The 12,091-nt window shown below is 35.8% G+C and overlaps 2 protein-coding genes across 2 annotated transcripts; one reads left to right on the forward strand and one right to left on the reverse strand.

The window, feature by feature from the left end:
• The first annotated feature begins 249 nt into the window (after positions 1 to 249).
• Positions 250 to 1,966, forward strand: LOC105119522 (WRKY transcription factor 22-like). The gene is made up of 3 exons (XM_011017663.1): positions 250 to 856; positions 978 to 1,088; positions 1,258 to 1,966. The coding sequence occupies exons 1-3, from the start codon at positions 390 to 392 to the stop codon at positions 1,754 to 1,756; spliced, it is 1,077 nt and encodes a 358-aa protein (XP_011015965.1). The 5' UTR covers positions 250 to 389; the 3' UTR covers positions 1,757 to 1,966.
• Positions 1,967 to 2,844: 878 nt separating this feature from the next.
• Positions 2,845 to 5,944, reverse strand: LOC105119523 (pentatricopeptide repeat-containing protein At3g61520, mitochondrial-like). Its single transcript, XM_011017664.1, has 6 exons — positions 5,894 to 5,944; positions 5,645 to 5,758; positions 4,908 to 5,228; positions 3,914 to 4,031; positions 3,507 to 3,775; positions 2,845 to 3,435 (listed from the first exon to the last, which is right to left on the reverse strand). Exons 1-6 carry the CDS (start codon positions 5,942 to 5,944, stop codon positions 2,845 to 2,847), a joined length of 1,464 nt encoding a protein of 487 aa, XP_011015966.1.
• Between the last annotated feature and the right edge of the window lie 6,147 nt (positions 5,945 to 12,091).

Genomic DNA, 12,091 nt, shown 5'->3' on the forward strand with positions numbered 1-12,091 from the left:
CAGAGTCCAGACACACCCAAAAGTAAACTGGCTTCCACTTTATTTTTTCTCTTCTCCTTTGTCGGTAATTCACAAGCCTCCACTTACAGGCGTACAGACAGACGCCGTGTAGACTTTCCAACACTAATCCAAGGCCACAACCCAACCCCACGCAACCCTTTGACATTTTCCCAAGTCAACCCCAAAACCAGCACTGTTTCTCGAAAGCAAATGACAAGATAAACACCGAGATGCCAAATTGCCACTCTCTTTTTCTATATATTATTGTCTCTCCTCATCACAACCCCTAACCCTCTCTCTCTCAAAAAGTCAGCCCTTTCTTTTGTCTTCTCTCGATAACATCAGTCGCAGAAGAAAGGTACAGATTCACAGGCCTTGTCTCTGAAGCCATGGAGGATATTGATTGGGATCTTCATGCTGTGGTCAGAGGCTGCACCACCTCTCCCTCTGCCTCCACCACAGCCACAGCCACAACCACCATCAACAGCAACAGCAACAGCAACGGCAACGGCACTTCTAGTGGTTATAGATCAGATTATTATCCTCAATATTCTTGCTTTTCTGGTTTTGGCAGTGAGCAAGGTGGCCATCTTTTCTCTCATCCAGATCCCTTTGAAACAAGAAATGTTATTGGAGAACTGGATGAGCTTTACAAGCCATTTTTCCCCAAAACTCAGCCCCTCCTTTATTCTCCACAAGCCTGCACACCTATCTCTTCGTTTTCTTCGTTTGTCAGTTTTAACAAGGATTTACAAACCCAGCCAAAACAACAGCAAAAAAAGTCACAGCCTAAGCGGTCTCATGCCGGTTCTGTGACTAGCAGTGGAAATTCTCACACACCTCGATCCAAAAGAAGGTAAATCTGCTTACTTTTCACTTCTAGCGAGTAAAATTATTTGATTTGGTAGATAGTCATCAAAGAAAGACGACTCTTTTGCTAAAATATGGTTCATTTGTATATTTATGTCTTGTCACAGAAAGAACCAGTTAAAGAAAGTATGCCAAGTACCAGCAGAGGCTCTATCTTCAGATGTGTGGGCATGGCGTAAATATGGGCAAAAACCAATCAAAGGCTCTCCATATCCAAGGTAATATATTATGTATCCGTGTTGAATTTAATCAAAGCCTGCCTTTTATCTTGGTATTCAATAATTATGTCTGCTTTTCTCGTTTTTTTCTCGGTCTGGTATCAAGTCAAAGCTTGTAAATTTTCAATATCTATTTGATTAAAACTTTCGTTTTTTCTGTGATTAACAGGGGCTATTACAGATGCAGCAGCTCAAAAGGGTGTTTGGCCCGGAAACAAGTGGAGAGAAACAGATCCGACCCAGGAATGTTCATAGTGACGTACACAGCAGAGCACAACCACCCTGCCCCTACACACAGAAACTCTCTAGCAGGTAGCACGCGTCAGAAGACCTCAACACCACAAACTGGTACATCTGACGATTCTAACAAACCATCATCACCAGCCCAACCCACTTGCTCATCTCCAGCAACTTCCCTGGAAGATGAGCTACTAGTTCAAAGCACTACGGACACAGAATTAAGCAGAGAAGAGAAAGATATAACGGAAGACGACGATGAAGATGAGCTTGCTGGATTCTCAGAGATAGCTGTTGGTGATGATTTCTTTGCGGGTTTGGAGGAATTTGTTGTTCCGGCTACCGGATTTTTCTCTGATCATTTTCCTGCAAGTTTTGGTCTGCCTTGGCATCCTAACAGTAATGCTGCCACGGCAGCCGGAAGTATCTGACATTAGCTAATGGCATCTCCTACATTGGCCTTGAGCTTTTCTTTTCTTTTCCCGTTATGTATACTCTTGTATCATTTTACTAGAAGTAGGATCTCGAAGACATCCATGCCTTGTGCCTGTGAAGTGAATGGTGTAGGAAAGAAGGAAAGAGTTTATTCCTTTTGTTGATCTGTAGATTGTTACTAAAATTAGAATTAGTTTTAGTTGTTCACTATCCAAACACCTCCCCCCCCCCCCCGGCATTTAGTCTCCACTTTTTTTCTATTAGTCCTGACTATTTAATGACAGCAATAGATTAAGAAAGTTTATTCCCATGACATGTTTGCCTCTTCTGAAGCACCCACAATGTGTACGGCAGCTGCAGGAACTTGGACATAAAACGTTTTTGACATCTCCTTGGTTTCTCAGGGAGATCCAAATTTGTGTACATGAAAAATAAAATAACACTAAAAATGAGAGGAAGGAATCCATCATTGATCGGGTGGAGTCGTGGGATTAGAACGCTCATATTGATACACCTCTGGATGGGGTTCTCTAAAAAAACCCTGCTTGAAGCCCCAACAAATATCACAACCTGGGGAGAAATCGTACAGACAGGAAATTGGAGAGCTTCTTGGTGTCTCGCAAAAACTGCGAACTTACATGTATGCAAGGTCCACGTCCTCGCAGAAGCTTTCCGTGCAGCGGAATGAAAAACTTCATATCCCCCAACAAGATTTTCAACTTCTCTGCTTCACCAACTGCAGAGAGCCACTCTGTGAGGGGATCTCCATAGTTATATAATCAGGATTACAAGCATGCTCTTTCATACATGAATTCAAACGCCTTTTCCAAATCTTTCTCCTCTCTTAGGCCTTTGAATATAGCGTTGTATGTGGTGGTATTCGGTGTTGACCCTCCTAATTTTCATATCTTCCATCAAGGAAACAGCAGATTCACTTCATTGTTCTTGAACAAAGTCTACGAGTTGTTGTATATAAGTGTTTGGTGGAACCTTGGATGCAGCTTTCATGTCTTTGAAAATCTCCATAGCTCCGTTCACATTTCCATTTAAGCACTATGCATTTATCAGAAAGCTGTATGTAGCATTAGTGGGCACCACACCGTCCTAGAACATCTTTTTCAGGACTCTCTGGGCAAACTTTAAATCCACAGTTTTGCTGATATAAAGCAATCAAAGTGTTATAAGCGATAGCAGGTTCCAATCCAGCTGCGTCCATTTCCTTGAGCAACGCAAAAACTCTATTAAACTTGATCTTCCTGCAAAACCCTCCAATCAAAACATCATAGCACACCGTGTCATGGCGGAAGCCAACCTCTTTCCACTTTGACAAGACAAGACTGCCATCATCCATCCTTCCATCTTGGCTAAAACCAGAGATCATGTTATAGTAGACAATTGCATCCGGAGAACATCCACTCGTCAACATTTCATTGAAGAATTCCGTTGCGTTTTCGAAGTTGTTCACGTTACAGAAAGCACTGATCAAAGCAGAGTAAGCAACAGCATTGCCTCTCAAACCTCTCCTTCGCACCTCAACCACCCTACCGACTCTCCCAGTTCTACACATTCCACCAACCAAAGTACCAATAGTGACAACGTTTGGTGCAACCCCATCTTTATTCATCTCATCAAACAGCTCCTTTCCCTTTTGTCCCTCACCCGCTTTACAAAACCCCTTGATCAAGCAATTGTACGTAATTGTATCAGGAGAACATCCCTTTTGCAATCCCGTTCGTTCCATCAAACCCAATCCCTCTGCTTGCCTTCCAACTTTGCTAAGTCCTCAATCAGTGTCTTGTAAATAACAACAACTGGTTCAACTGAAACGCTTAAGCCACCACTCTCTTTACCTGCACACATCTTTTCAAGAACCTCCAACGCAGCGTCGACTCTCGTAAACTTGCACGTGTGATAAATAAGAATCCCAAAAGTAACAACATTGGGCTGAATATCCATTTCCACCAACTTCGCCATCAGTCCGTTCATTCTATTAAAATTGTCCTGCCTTGCTAATCCTGTCAATAATGCATTGCAATTTGCAAGTATCGGATTCCAAGATAGTCCCTAATTTAATCAATTCATTTAAAAGATCCCAAGCTCTATTATCAATCGACACATCCACAACGAACTAATAAGAACCCCCCCATGCTCACCGAACTTCAACGCCAGATTAACAATCTCGTCACCTAAAAACCCTCCATTTCTTTCTCCTTCAACAAAAGACGAAAATAGAATGTTTCCTGTAGCATCGTTGGGGACACCAACTAGACTCTTCATTTGACATCCATTTCATCAAACACCTTCAATGCATCTTCGACAAGCCCAAACCTCATCCAAATACAAAGCCAAACATTATGAACATTGGTGTTTTTAACATACGGGTCAAGTTCATTGAAGAAAATGAGAAATCCCTCCACCAACTCACTCGGACAGATATTGCATTCATGAAATTCTAGTTTTCCTTTTTATGACTACAGTTTCTTTATAAAAATTAGAGGTTTATTCTATTTTCAGAATAAGAGCTAATTTTGATTTGTTGAAACTTTGTTAGTAAATGGATTTGATATCTTGGTTATCTCATTTTAGGTTAGAATTCAAGCAAAGCCCACAAAAAATGAAAATAAATTTTTTGCCATTGATCCATGTCCAAGACTCAACAACGAAATTACCTAGTTTTGACATGCCAAAGCTAGCTCAAGAATACAATACCAACCAGCAAACATCAAAATGATTCCAACAAATTTCACTTGGATTGACATTTTTGGTAGCTGCAGATGACTATCGAAAACAGTATCCGGATCCATCATTACTGCTAATATCCCTTGAGTTTTGCCGCACAACAGGAAATAGACACGAACACACACAATGGAAGCAATTGTAATCTTTTTGAAGTTTTTGGTCATTTATGTCATGAGTCTGTCCGGTGAATAATCTTCTTGTGATGAAGATTAATTCATATTCCTGCCATCTATCTACCTAAAACGGATCTAAGAAACCAGCGAATCCATTTGCAAAACCAAAGCATTTTAATTGCATTGACTTGGCTTTGTCCTAAAACTCAAATCACTCCTGATAGACATGGCTCAAGATCAAATTTCAAGTTATATTTTAATTTCTACTCATTTTTCTGGCGGGGGGGGCAGATACAGTTATTTCAACAGCAAAATGGAGGTCACTGTACTCTTCTTTCTGATCAGGAAAAAGGGAATAAGAAGCACGTCTGCTGGATTGACTACAATCATTTGCTGGACCATTGCTTGATCCAGCAGTTTTATTTTTTTCACCTGCTGCAGCTGTTGAAGCCGCGGCCTTGTCCAAACCTAACTCTTGCAATTCGCTAATGAAACCATTTATCTCAATTTCACTAATTTTATATGGACTGTGGAGAGGACCAGGGAATGAACCATTTTTCACTTCTTCCTTGTATTCAACTAGAGCTTTGTTGATGACATCTCCAACACGTGCACACTGCTTACAGAACTTTTGCGCAACCCATAAAAAGTAAAGCAATCCTTCTTTGAGCATACAGATCGTTAGCTATGCGAAGGAGATCGACACACCAGGGTGGCAATTATAGGATGAACCTTGGCATGGGTGTCGCATCATTCCCAGCAGGTCGTGGTAAACTAGCACCTGCATGGAAAGAAGCATTCAATCTGAAGTAAAAAATTAAGAACGCAAGCTTGCAAGTTTCCTGAAAAGAAACAAAAATTACAGAGCTATTTCTAGGTACTCTTGGGTGTTTGAAATTGATAAATGGTCAACGGTAAGCTCTTCTCGATAGTGAGAAGCCACACAAGGGGTAGGTATTCCATCTGCTGTGAGATTTTTACACGCATACAATTCCTTTTAAATTAATTCTTTTCTGTAACTGTACACACTACCCCCACATCTAGAAAGTGAGTTTTAGCAGCAGCAGTTCTCGACGATGACCCTCCTTCCAATTTAATCGCGTCCATTTCTCCATACTTCAGAATCCTAACGGCCGTATCAAGTGCCTGCTCATAACCCAGACTGCATCAAAATCACCAACCAATTCCTCACTTAAAACCCACATCCAAACCAAGAGAGTAACATTTTTAGTTTGAAAATTTAATGGGTTCCCGGTCAGTCCCAAAAGGCAAGTCACCAACAAGAAGCGGTCTTTCGGCGCCACGAGCAACAGCTCGGCAATGACCGAGCATCTCATCGAGAGAGATAGGGAGGGTGGTGTCTGTTAGGCTACAGCCTAATAAGTTAAGTCTATAAAGAAATAAGAGAAAAGAAGAAGCAGAACACGAAGAAGAAGAAGAGTAGAAGAGTTGATACAGAAATTGTCCTTCCAGTTCTGCATTTACAACTTATATGCATGGACTTATTGACTTCAGCTGATCTTTCTAACTAACCCACCTAAGTATAACAGTGTTATACTGTTATAAATTCCACGTGCCATATCCAACTGTTATTCCTTCCCACCTATTTACCACATGCCAATTACCCATCCTTGACATCTAGACCATAATGAACTCAGGATTGTAACGGTGTCATGGCCGTGAACAACCATAGAAGCCGAGTAGCCGAGTAGAGCTGTTTATTTCTATATTTTAAAAATATTTTTGAAGAAATTAAATTTTTTATTATTTATTTTAAATTAATTTTTTTTAGTATTTTCAAATTATTTTAATATTAAAAATAAATTGTAAAAATCAAAAAAATATTATTTTAATATATTTATAAATAAAAAATATTTTAAAATACAACTACTATCAAATTTATAAAACAAACATCATCCCGGCTGTGTCTAGTTGGACCAAGTAAGGGTAGTCGGAGGCGTGACCTCCTTGTGTTTTTCATACCTAAAGTTTTAAGCTTCGTGGGTGTCACCATGTTTTTTTAATACCTTGAAAAATATACTAGTATTTATAATTTTATTTTACATATTAAATAAATAATTTACAAAATTAATTAATAAAAAAGTATGAAATATTATATGTTTATTGCTGTAATTGATTAATATCTAAAGTGCCCTTCTAATTTTGCATCTTCATTTTCCTCACGTCACATTTTTTGCATCTCATCCATCCAGCATTTTTTTTTTTTCAAATCCATGATAAAAAAACACCCTTAATGAACAATTTCGCACACCTAGCATACTAACGGCATGGATCTAAATTGCAGCCTTCCCTTCCACCGACACAACCACTGTTCAAATTCAGCAGCCGTCCGAGAGTCACCCTAACACCGACCACTACTAAACCACCGCCACACAACCATATTATGTATCGTAAATTCAACAACACCCATAAACCAAACCCTCACACATCCATCCCTCTCTCACTCGTAGTTCTCCCCTTTAATCCCCACGTGCAAAACACACCAACGCCAATACACAACACCGACCATCACTAATTAAACCACCATCACAGAACCATCTCTTATACCATAAAACCTGCAACACTCATAAACCGAACCCTCACCCATATCTCTCGGTGCGGGCCTAACCTCACTCTTTTTATTTATTTATTTTTTAATTAATATGCCCCTCTTTTGTATGGATTATTCAGTTTACTTTATTTCTTTTATTTCGACTTAAATCAACACTCTTTATCTCTCTGAATTTTTAAATTATTTTATTCAACTTCTTTTTCTAATAATAATTATGTTTTTCTAATTATTTACTTATTTTTCTAATAATAATTATGTTTTTCTAATTATTTCTTATTTTTTAGAATATTTAGAGATTATTATAATTTATATTTATATTTTTTTATTTTTTATTTGATAAGAATAAGCTATATTTTTATGCTGTAATTTTTTTTTAAAAAAATTGTTTGTTCTTGATGAGAAAAAATAACCTCTATAATAAAAAAAAACAAAAAATACATAAACTTACAAGAAAAATAAGTGTTAAATGTTTGCATATGCTACACCTAACATAACAACAATCTTAATTTTTTTTAAAAAGTATAGATATCAATCTGGTTTAAGGTGTAACCACCTAATATTATAATTATTATGAATCCTAATAAATCAATGGAGAGATTTATAACATGAGACTAATTATGCAAAAAAAAGAAGAAGATATTATTACCCCTTAAATATCCTAATTGAGGTAGGCTTTATCATTGATTTTGTTTTAAAATGCTAAGGATTTGTTGTATTATCTTACCAATAATTTGTTTATAATATTTCTGACTCTGACGTCAATAAATATTCAATAACAATACTTTCAATTTTGATGTTGGTAAATATTATGTGAAGAAAATGTATGATAGTGCTAATTTTGATTTCAGTTAATTTTAGAGTTCAAAATAGTTTTCAATTCTAGTGTCTAAAATTCATAACTATGACGTTAGTAAATATCAAGATTATTCTTAATTTTGACACTAGTGAATCTAAATATTCCTAACTCTGATGCCAATGTATTAAATACGTAAAAATTAAATTAAAAGCAAAACATATTTTTGTATTTTTATTTTTTTTGCAGTGAGAGAGCCCTTTTTTTAATTTTAGAGAAAAAATAGGTGTATATTTTATATTAGATTCATGTCTTATAGTTAGGGTTATTCATGTTTTGGTTCGGTTTGGTTTGAACTAAAAAAATCAACCAAACCGAATTAGATTAATTTTAAAAAATAGAGACCGAACCGAACCGAAATCCGATTCAAATCGAACCAGTTTAGGTCAGTTTTTTAAATTAAACCAGTAAACCTAATCATACAGAAGACATGCATATTTAAACAAATCATTAATGTTCGTTGCATCTAAAACAAAGGATCAACTTCATCATTTTCTTTTTAAGAAATCAGAAACTGGATTGTTATTTTTACAAAGGATTCAAAAACCCCTCTTAACTAAAAAAAAAGAAACCAATTAACTTTTCAACTTGACTCTCTTTGTCAACACCAAAACAACTTGCCTATAACTCCAAACAAACACCTTTTTAGATTGTTATCCCTCTCTGTTAAAACCAAAGCAGACCATTGCATGCATCTTTTCTCCTCCAACAATGACACCTCTCTCAATAATATTAGCCACAAACCCATCATTCTTAGACCTATAAGAACCTATCCTGAGCCTTTTCTTCTAAAAAATTTGTGATAGCCTCCCTTCTTTCTCCTTCTCACTACTATAACACCAACACAGTAACTAAGCCATTACACTACCATAAAAATCAACTAACAAACTGTAATGTTAATCTTCTTCCAAATACCTAGCCATGGTTTGTCTACATAAACTAATAAAGTCAGAAAATCGATGAGATCTAGAAAGTAGAACAAGCTGTGAGAGCTTTGGTTAGAGGATCCACAATAGAAAAGGAAAGAATGAGAGGGAGATGAGACGCAGAGTGGATGAAAGGAAAATAAAGAATGAGAAAAGTATGCGACGGTTTTTTGTGAAAGGGGTTAGGGTAATTTATACCCTTTTTAGGTTGGACCGGTTTGGTTTACCGGTTTTATCTGTAAAACCAAAACCAGACTTCACTGGTTAGATTTTATGGTTTTAAAAATTAGTTTAATCGGTTTTTTATCTTGTTTCTGTTTTCTCGGTTGATCTTTTTTTTTAAATACTCCTACTTACAATATAAGTTCGCGGTCTAATATTAAGCAAAATTATTGAAAAAACATGTGAGGGACCTATATATAAATTCAAAATTATCACTGATTTTTTTTTAGAATTTTTAGAAATTTTGTTTAAAGCATTTTTGGTTGGATATCAAAATAAAGACAAGTTAAAAACTAAAAGTAAGGCATATAGGTGTGTTTTTCCAAACACAACCTTAATCTAAGGGAGATGGTTGGTTCGGCCTAAGACCTAAACCAACCTGTTTTGGTTGAGTTGGATCAATTAAAGGCCCAACAGTTTATTTATTTTTTCAGACAGGCTAGGCTGAGGGTACAACCTACTTTACCCAACTATTGGCAAGTGCCACCAGTTGCAAGACATGAATTAATTCATATTTTATATGTAATTAAAAAAAAAACAGGAGGTAAGGAGTAAGGGGCTTGCCTGGCTAGGGAGTAACGCTACTAATGGCATTCTTGGTAGCTTAATGTGGAGGTTGGTATGATTGAGAAGGAGATTTCAACTATTCATGGTACTATTATTATTAATCATGGTTGTTGCCACTCATGTTGTTGAAATTAGTGTTGTCATTGCTGAGAAGAGAAGGTTGCTGCTGGAAATACAGAGGCGCAACTGGTGCTTTCGGTGAGGAGAAAAAGAGGTGTGACATGTGGCTGAGATGAAGGAAAACCCTCTGCTACTACTCGTTTAACCTTGCTCACGGTTGTTGGAGTTGGTGTAGGAGACTACTGAGTTGGATTGTGTGTTGGTTCTCACGATTAAAAAAAAAAAAAAGGCTACTGAACGAGGCTGTTGGTTGGAGATGCTGACACGGGAAAAAAAAAAGATAAGGTATATTGGAGAGAATAATATAAAATTATATCTTGGGACCTTACCTAACAGCTTAAGCTTTTAAATAAGGTTCCAGGATATAATTTATATTATTCTCTAACACATACCCTCAAGTGAAAGTCCTTTAGGCTTGAAACTTGCACAGACCTACATTACCTTGTGCTTAATTTTTAGAGAATAATATAAATCATATCTTGAAACCTCACCTAAAAATTTAAGCTATTAGGTTGAGATGGTTCTTTGACATGGTATCAGAGCCTTGATGACCAAGCAATCACGAGTTCGAATCTTACCATCTCCATTTGTTTGATAAAAAATTAAGGTCCCAGAATATGATTTATATTATTCTCTAACACACCTCCACAGATAAAAGCTTTTTGGGCTTGAAACTTGCATAGGTTCACTTTACCTTGTGCTTAATTTTTATCAAATAAATGGGGATTGTGATATTCGAACTCTTGACCGCTTGGTCATCAAGGCTCTAATACCATATCAAAGAACCATCTCAACCCAAAAGCTTAAGCTATTAGGTGAGATCTCAAGATATAATTTTATATTATTTTCCAATAAGGTAGTGTCAGTTAAGATGTGGAGGAGCTGGTCATAGTGGAAAAGAACTTCTCACAATAAGGCTGGAGGCGTGCAATTTTCGTGAGTGCTTCAATGGAGACATAGTAATGTTGCTAGAGTTGAAAACGATGCTACTGTTATGGCTGGTGTATGTTCATGGTGGTTGAGGAGCTTCAATTGCTGGTAATGGTTGCGCCTGTGGTGATTAATTAGGTAACCTAGCTCATATTTGTTTTTTGTTTTTTTTGTGGTGGCTATCTTTTGTAAAGATAGGTGGCTAGGTTTTTTTGTGTCCTTTAAGAGAATGAATGAGCTGGAGAGAAAAGTGTGAAAAAATATTTTAGGCTTTTTTTTTCTTTTGTTTTTGGCTTCCTTTGTTATCTATGATTTAGGGTTGTATTTATTGTACAGAAGTGTTAAGTCTCAAACAAACACAAACTCTATTTTTTTAAAATTTAAATTTTTATAAAATTTAAAAAATCAAAAGAATTGAAAATATTTTGATGATCTTCTTCGTACTAAAAATTAATAGAAAAAGAAGAAGGTAAAAACATACTACAGTCCTTGGTTTTTTACAAGTTAACAAATCATACCTTTAATCGAAATCAATCCATAATCTTTTAATATCTAATTTTTATCCTCTTTAAAAATTAAATTAAAAGTAAATAAGTTAAAATTTGAGTTATGACAGCATACTCATCTAAGTAGCATTCTCAACTCTTTCATAATTAATCAATTCAACTATTTTTAAATTTATTTTACTAAACAAAAATTGTATATTCTCATTTTTTAAGTTAAAAAACATAATACAATAACATATATCTAAAACATTAGTATATTTTTTTGCTATATCAAAAACTAAGTTGGAAAACTACCCATAACGGAAAACAGATTTTAGAACTAGTTATAATGATAATAAAAATATAAAACAAAAGGTAAAAATAGGGTGGCCATAAATACATTTTACTCTTCACCAGTATAATGTCGCTACTTTTTTTCTCTTAAGAATAAACAATGAACTTTGTGTTAGGGGTATTTTGGTCTTTTTTTATAATCCATTAGTTATTATTAGATTAATCAAGAGTTTTTGTGTCTTTTTTTAGTACATTAAAATGACTAAATTACTTTAAAAAGTGAACTATTTTAAAACACATCTAAATTTTTTTTTATCTTTGTACATCTCCAAACAGTATAAAAGGGTTGTTTACCCTGGGAAGATAAAAAAATAAAGGTTAGGTTTAGGGGTTTTTTAGTTTTTTCATCTTGATTTTATGTTATTATTAAATTAATCAAAGACAATTTAATTTTTTAAAAAATATAAAAAATTATTGACATATGAAAGGTTCACCTTATGGTGTCATGTG

Source organism: Populus euphratica, unplaced genomic scaffold (genome assembly GCF_000495115.2).
Source record: "Populus euphratica unplaced genomic scaffold, PopEup_1.0 scaffold3044.1, whole genome shotgun sequence".
Classification (NCBI taxonomy): Eukaryota; Viridiplantae; Streptophyta; class Magnoliopsida; order Malpighiales; family Salicaceae; genus Populus; species Populus euphratica.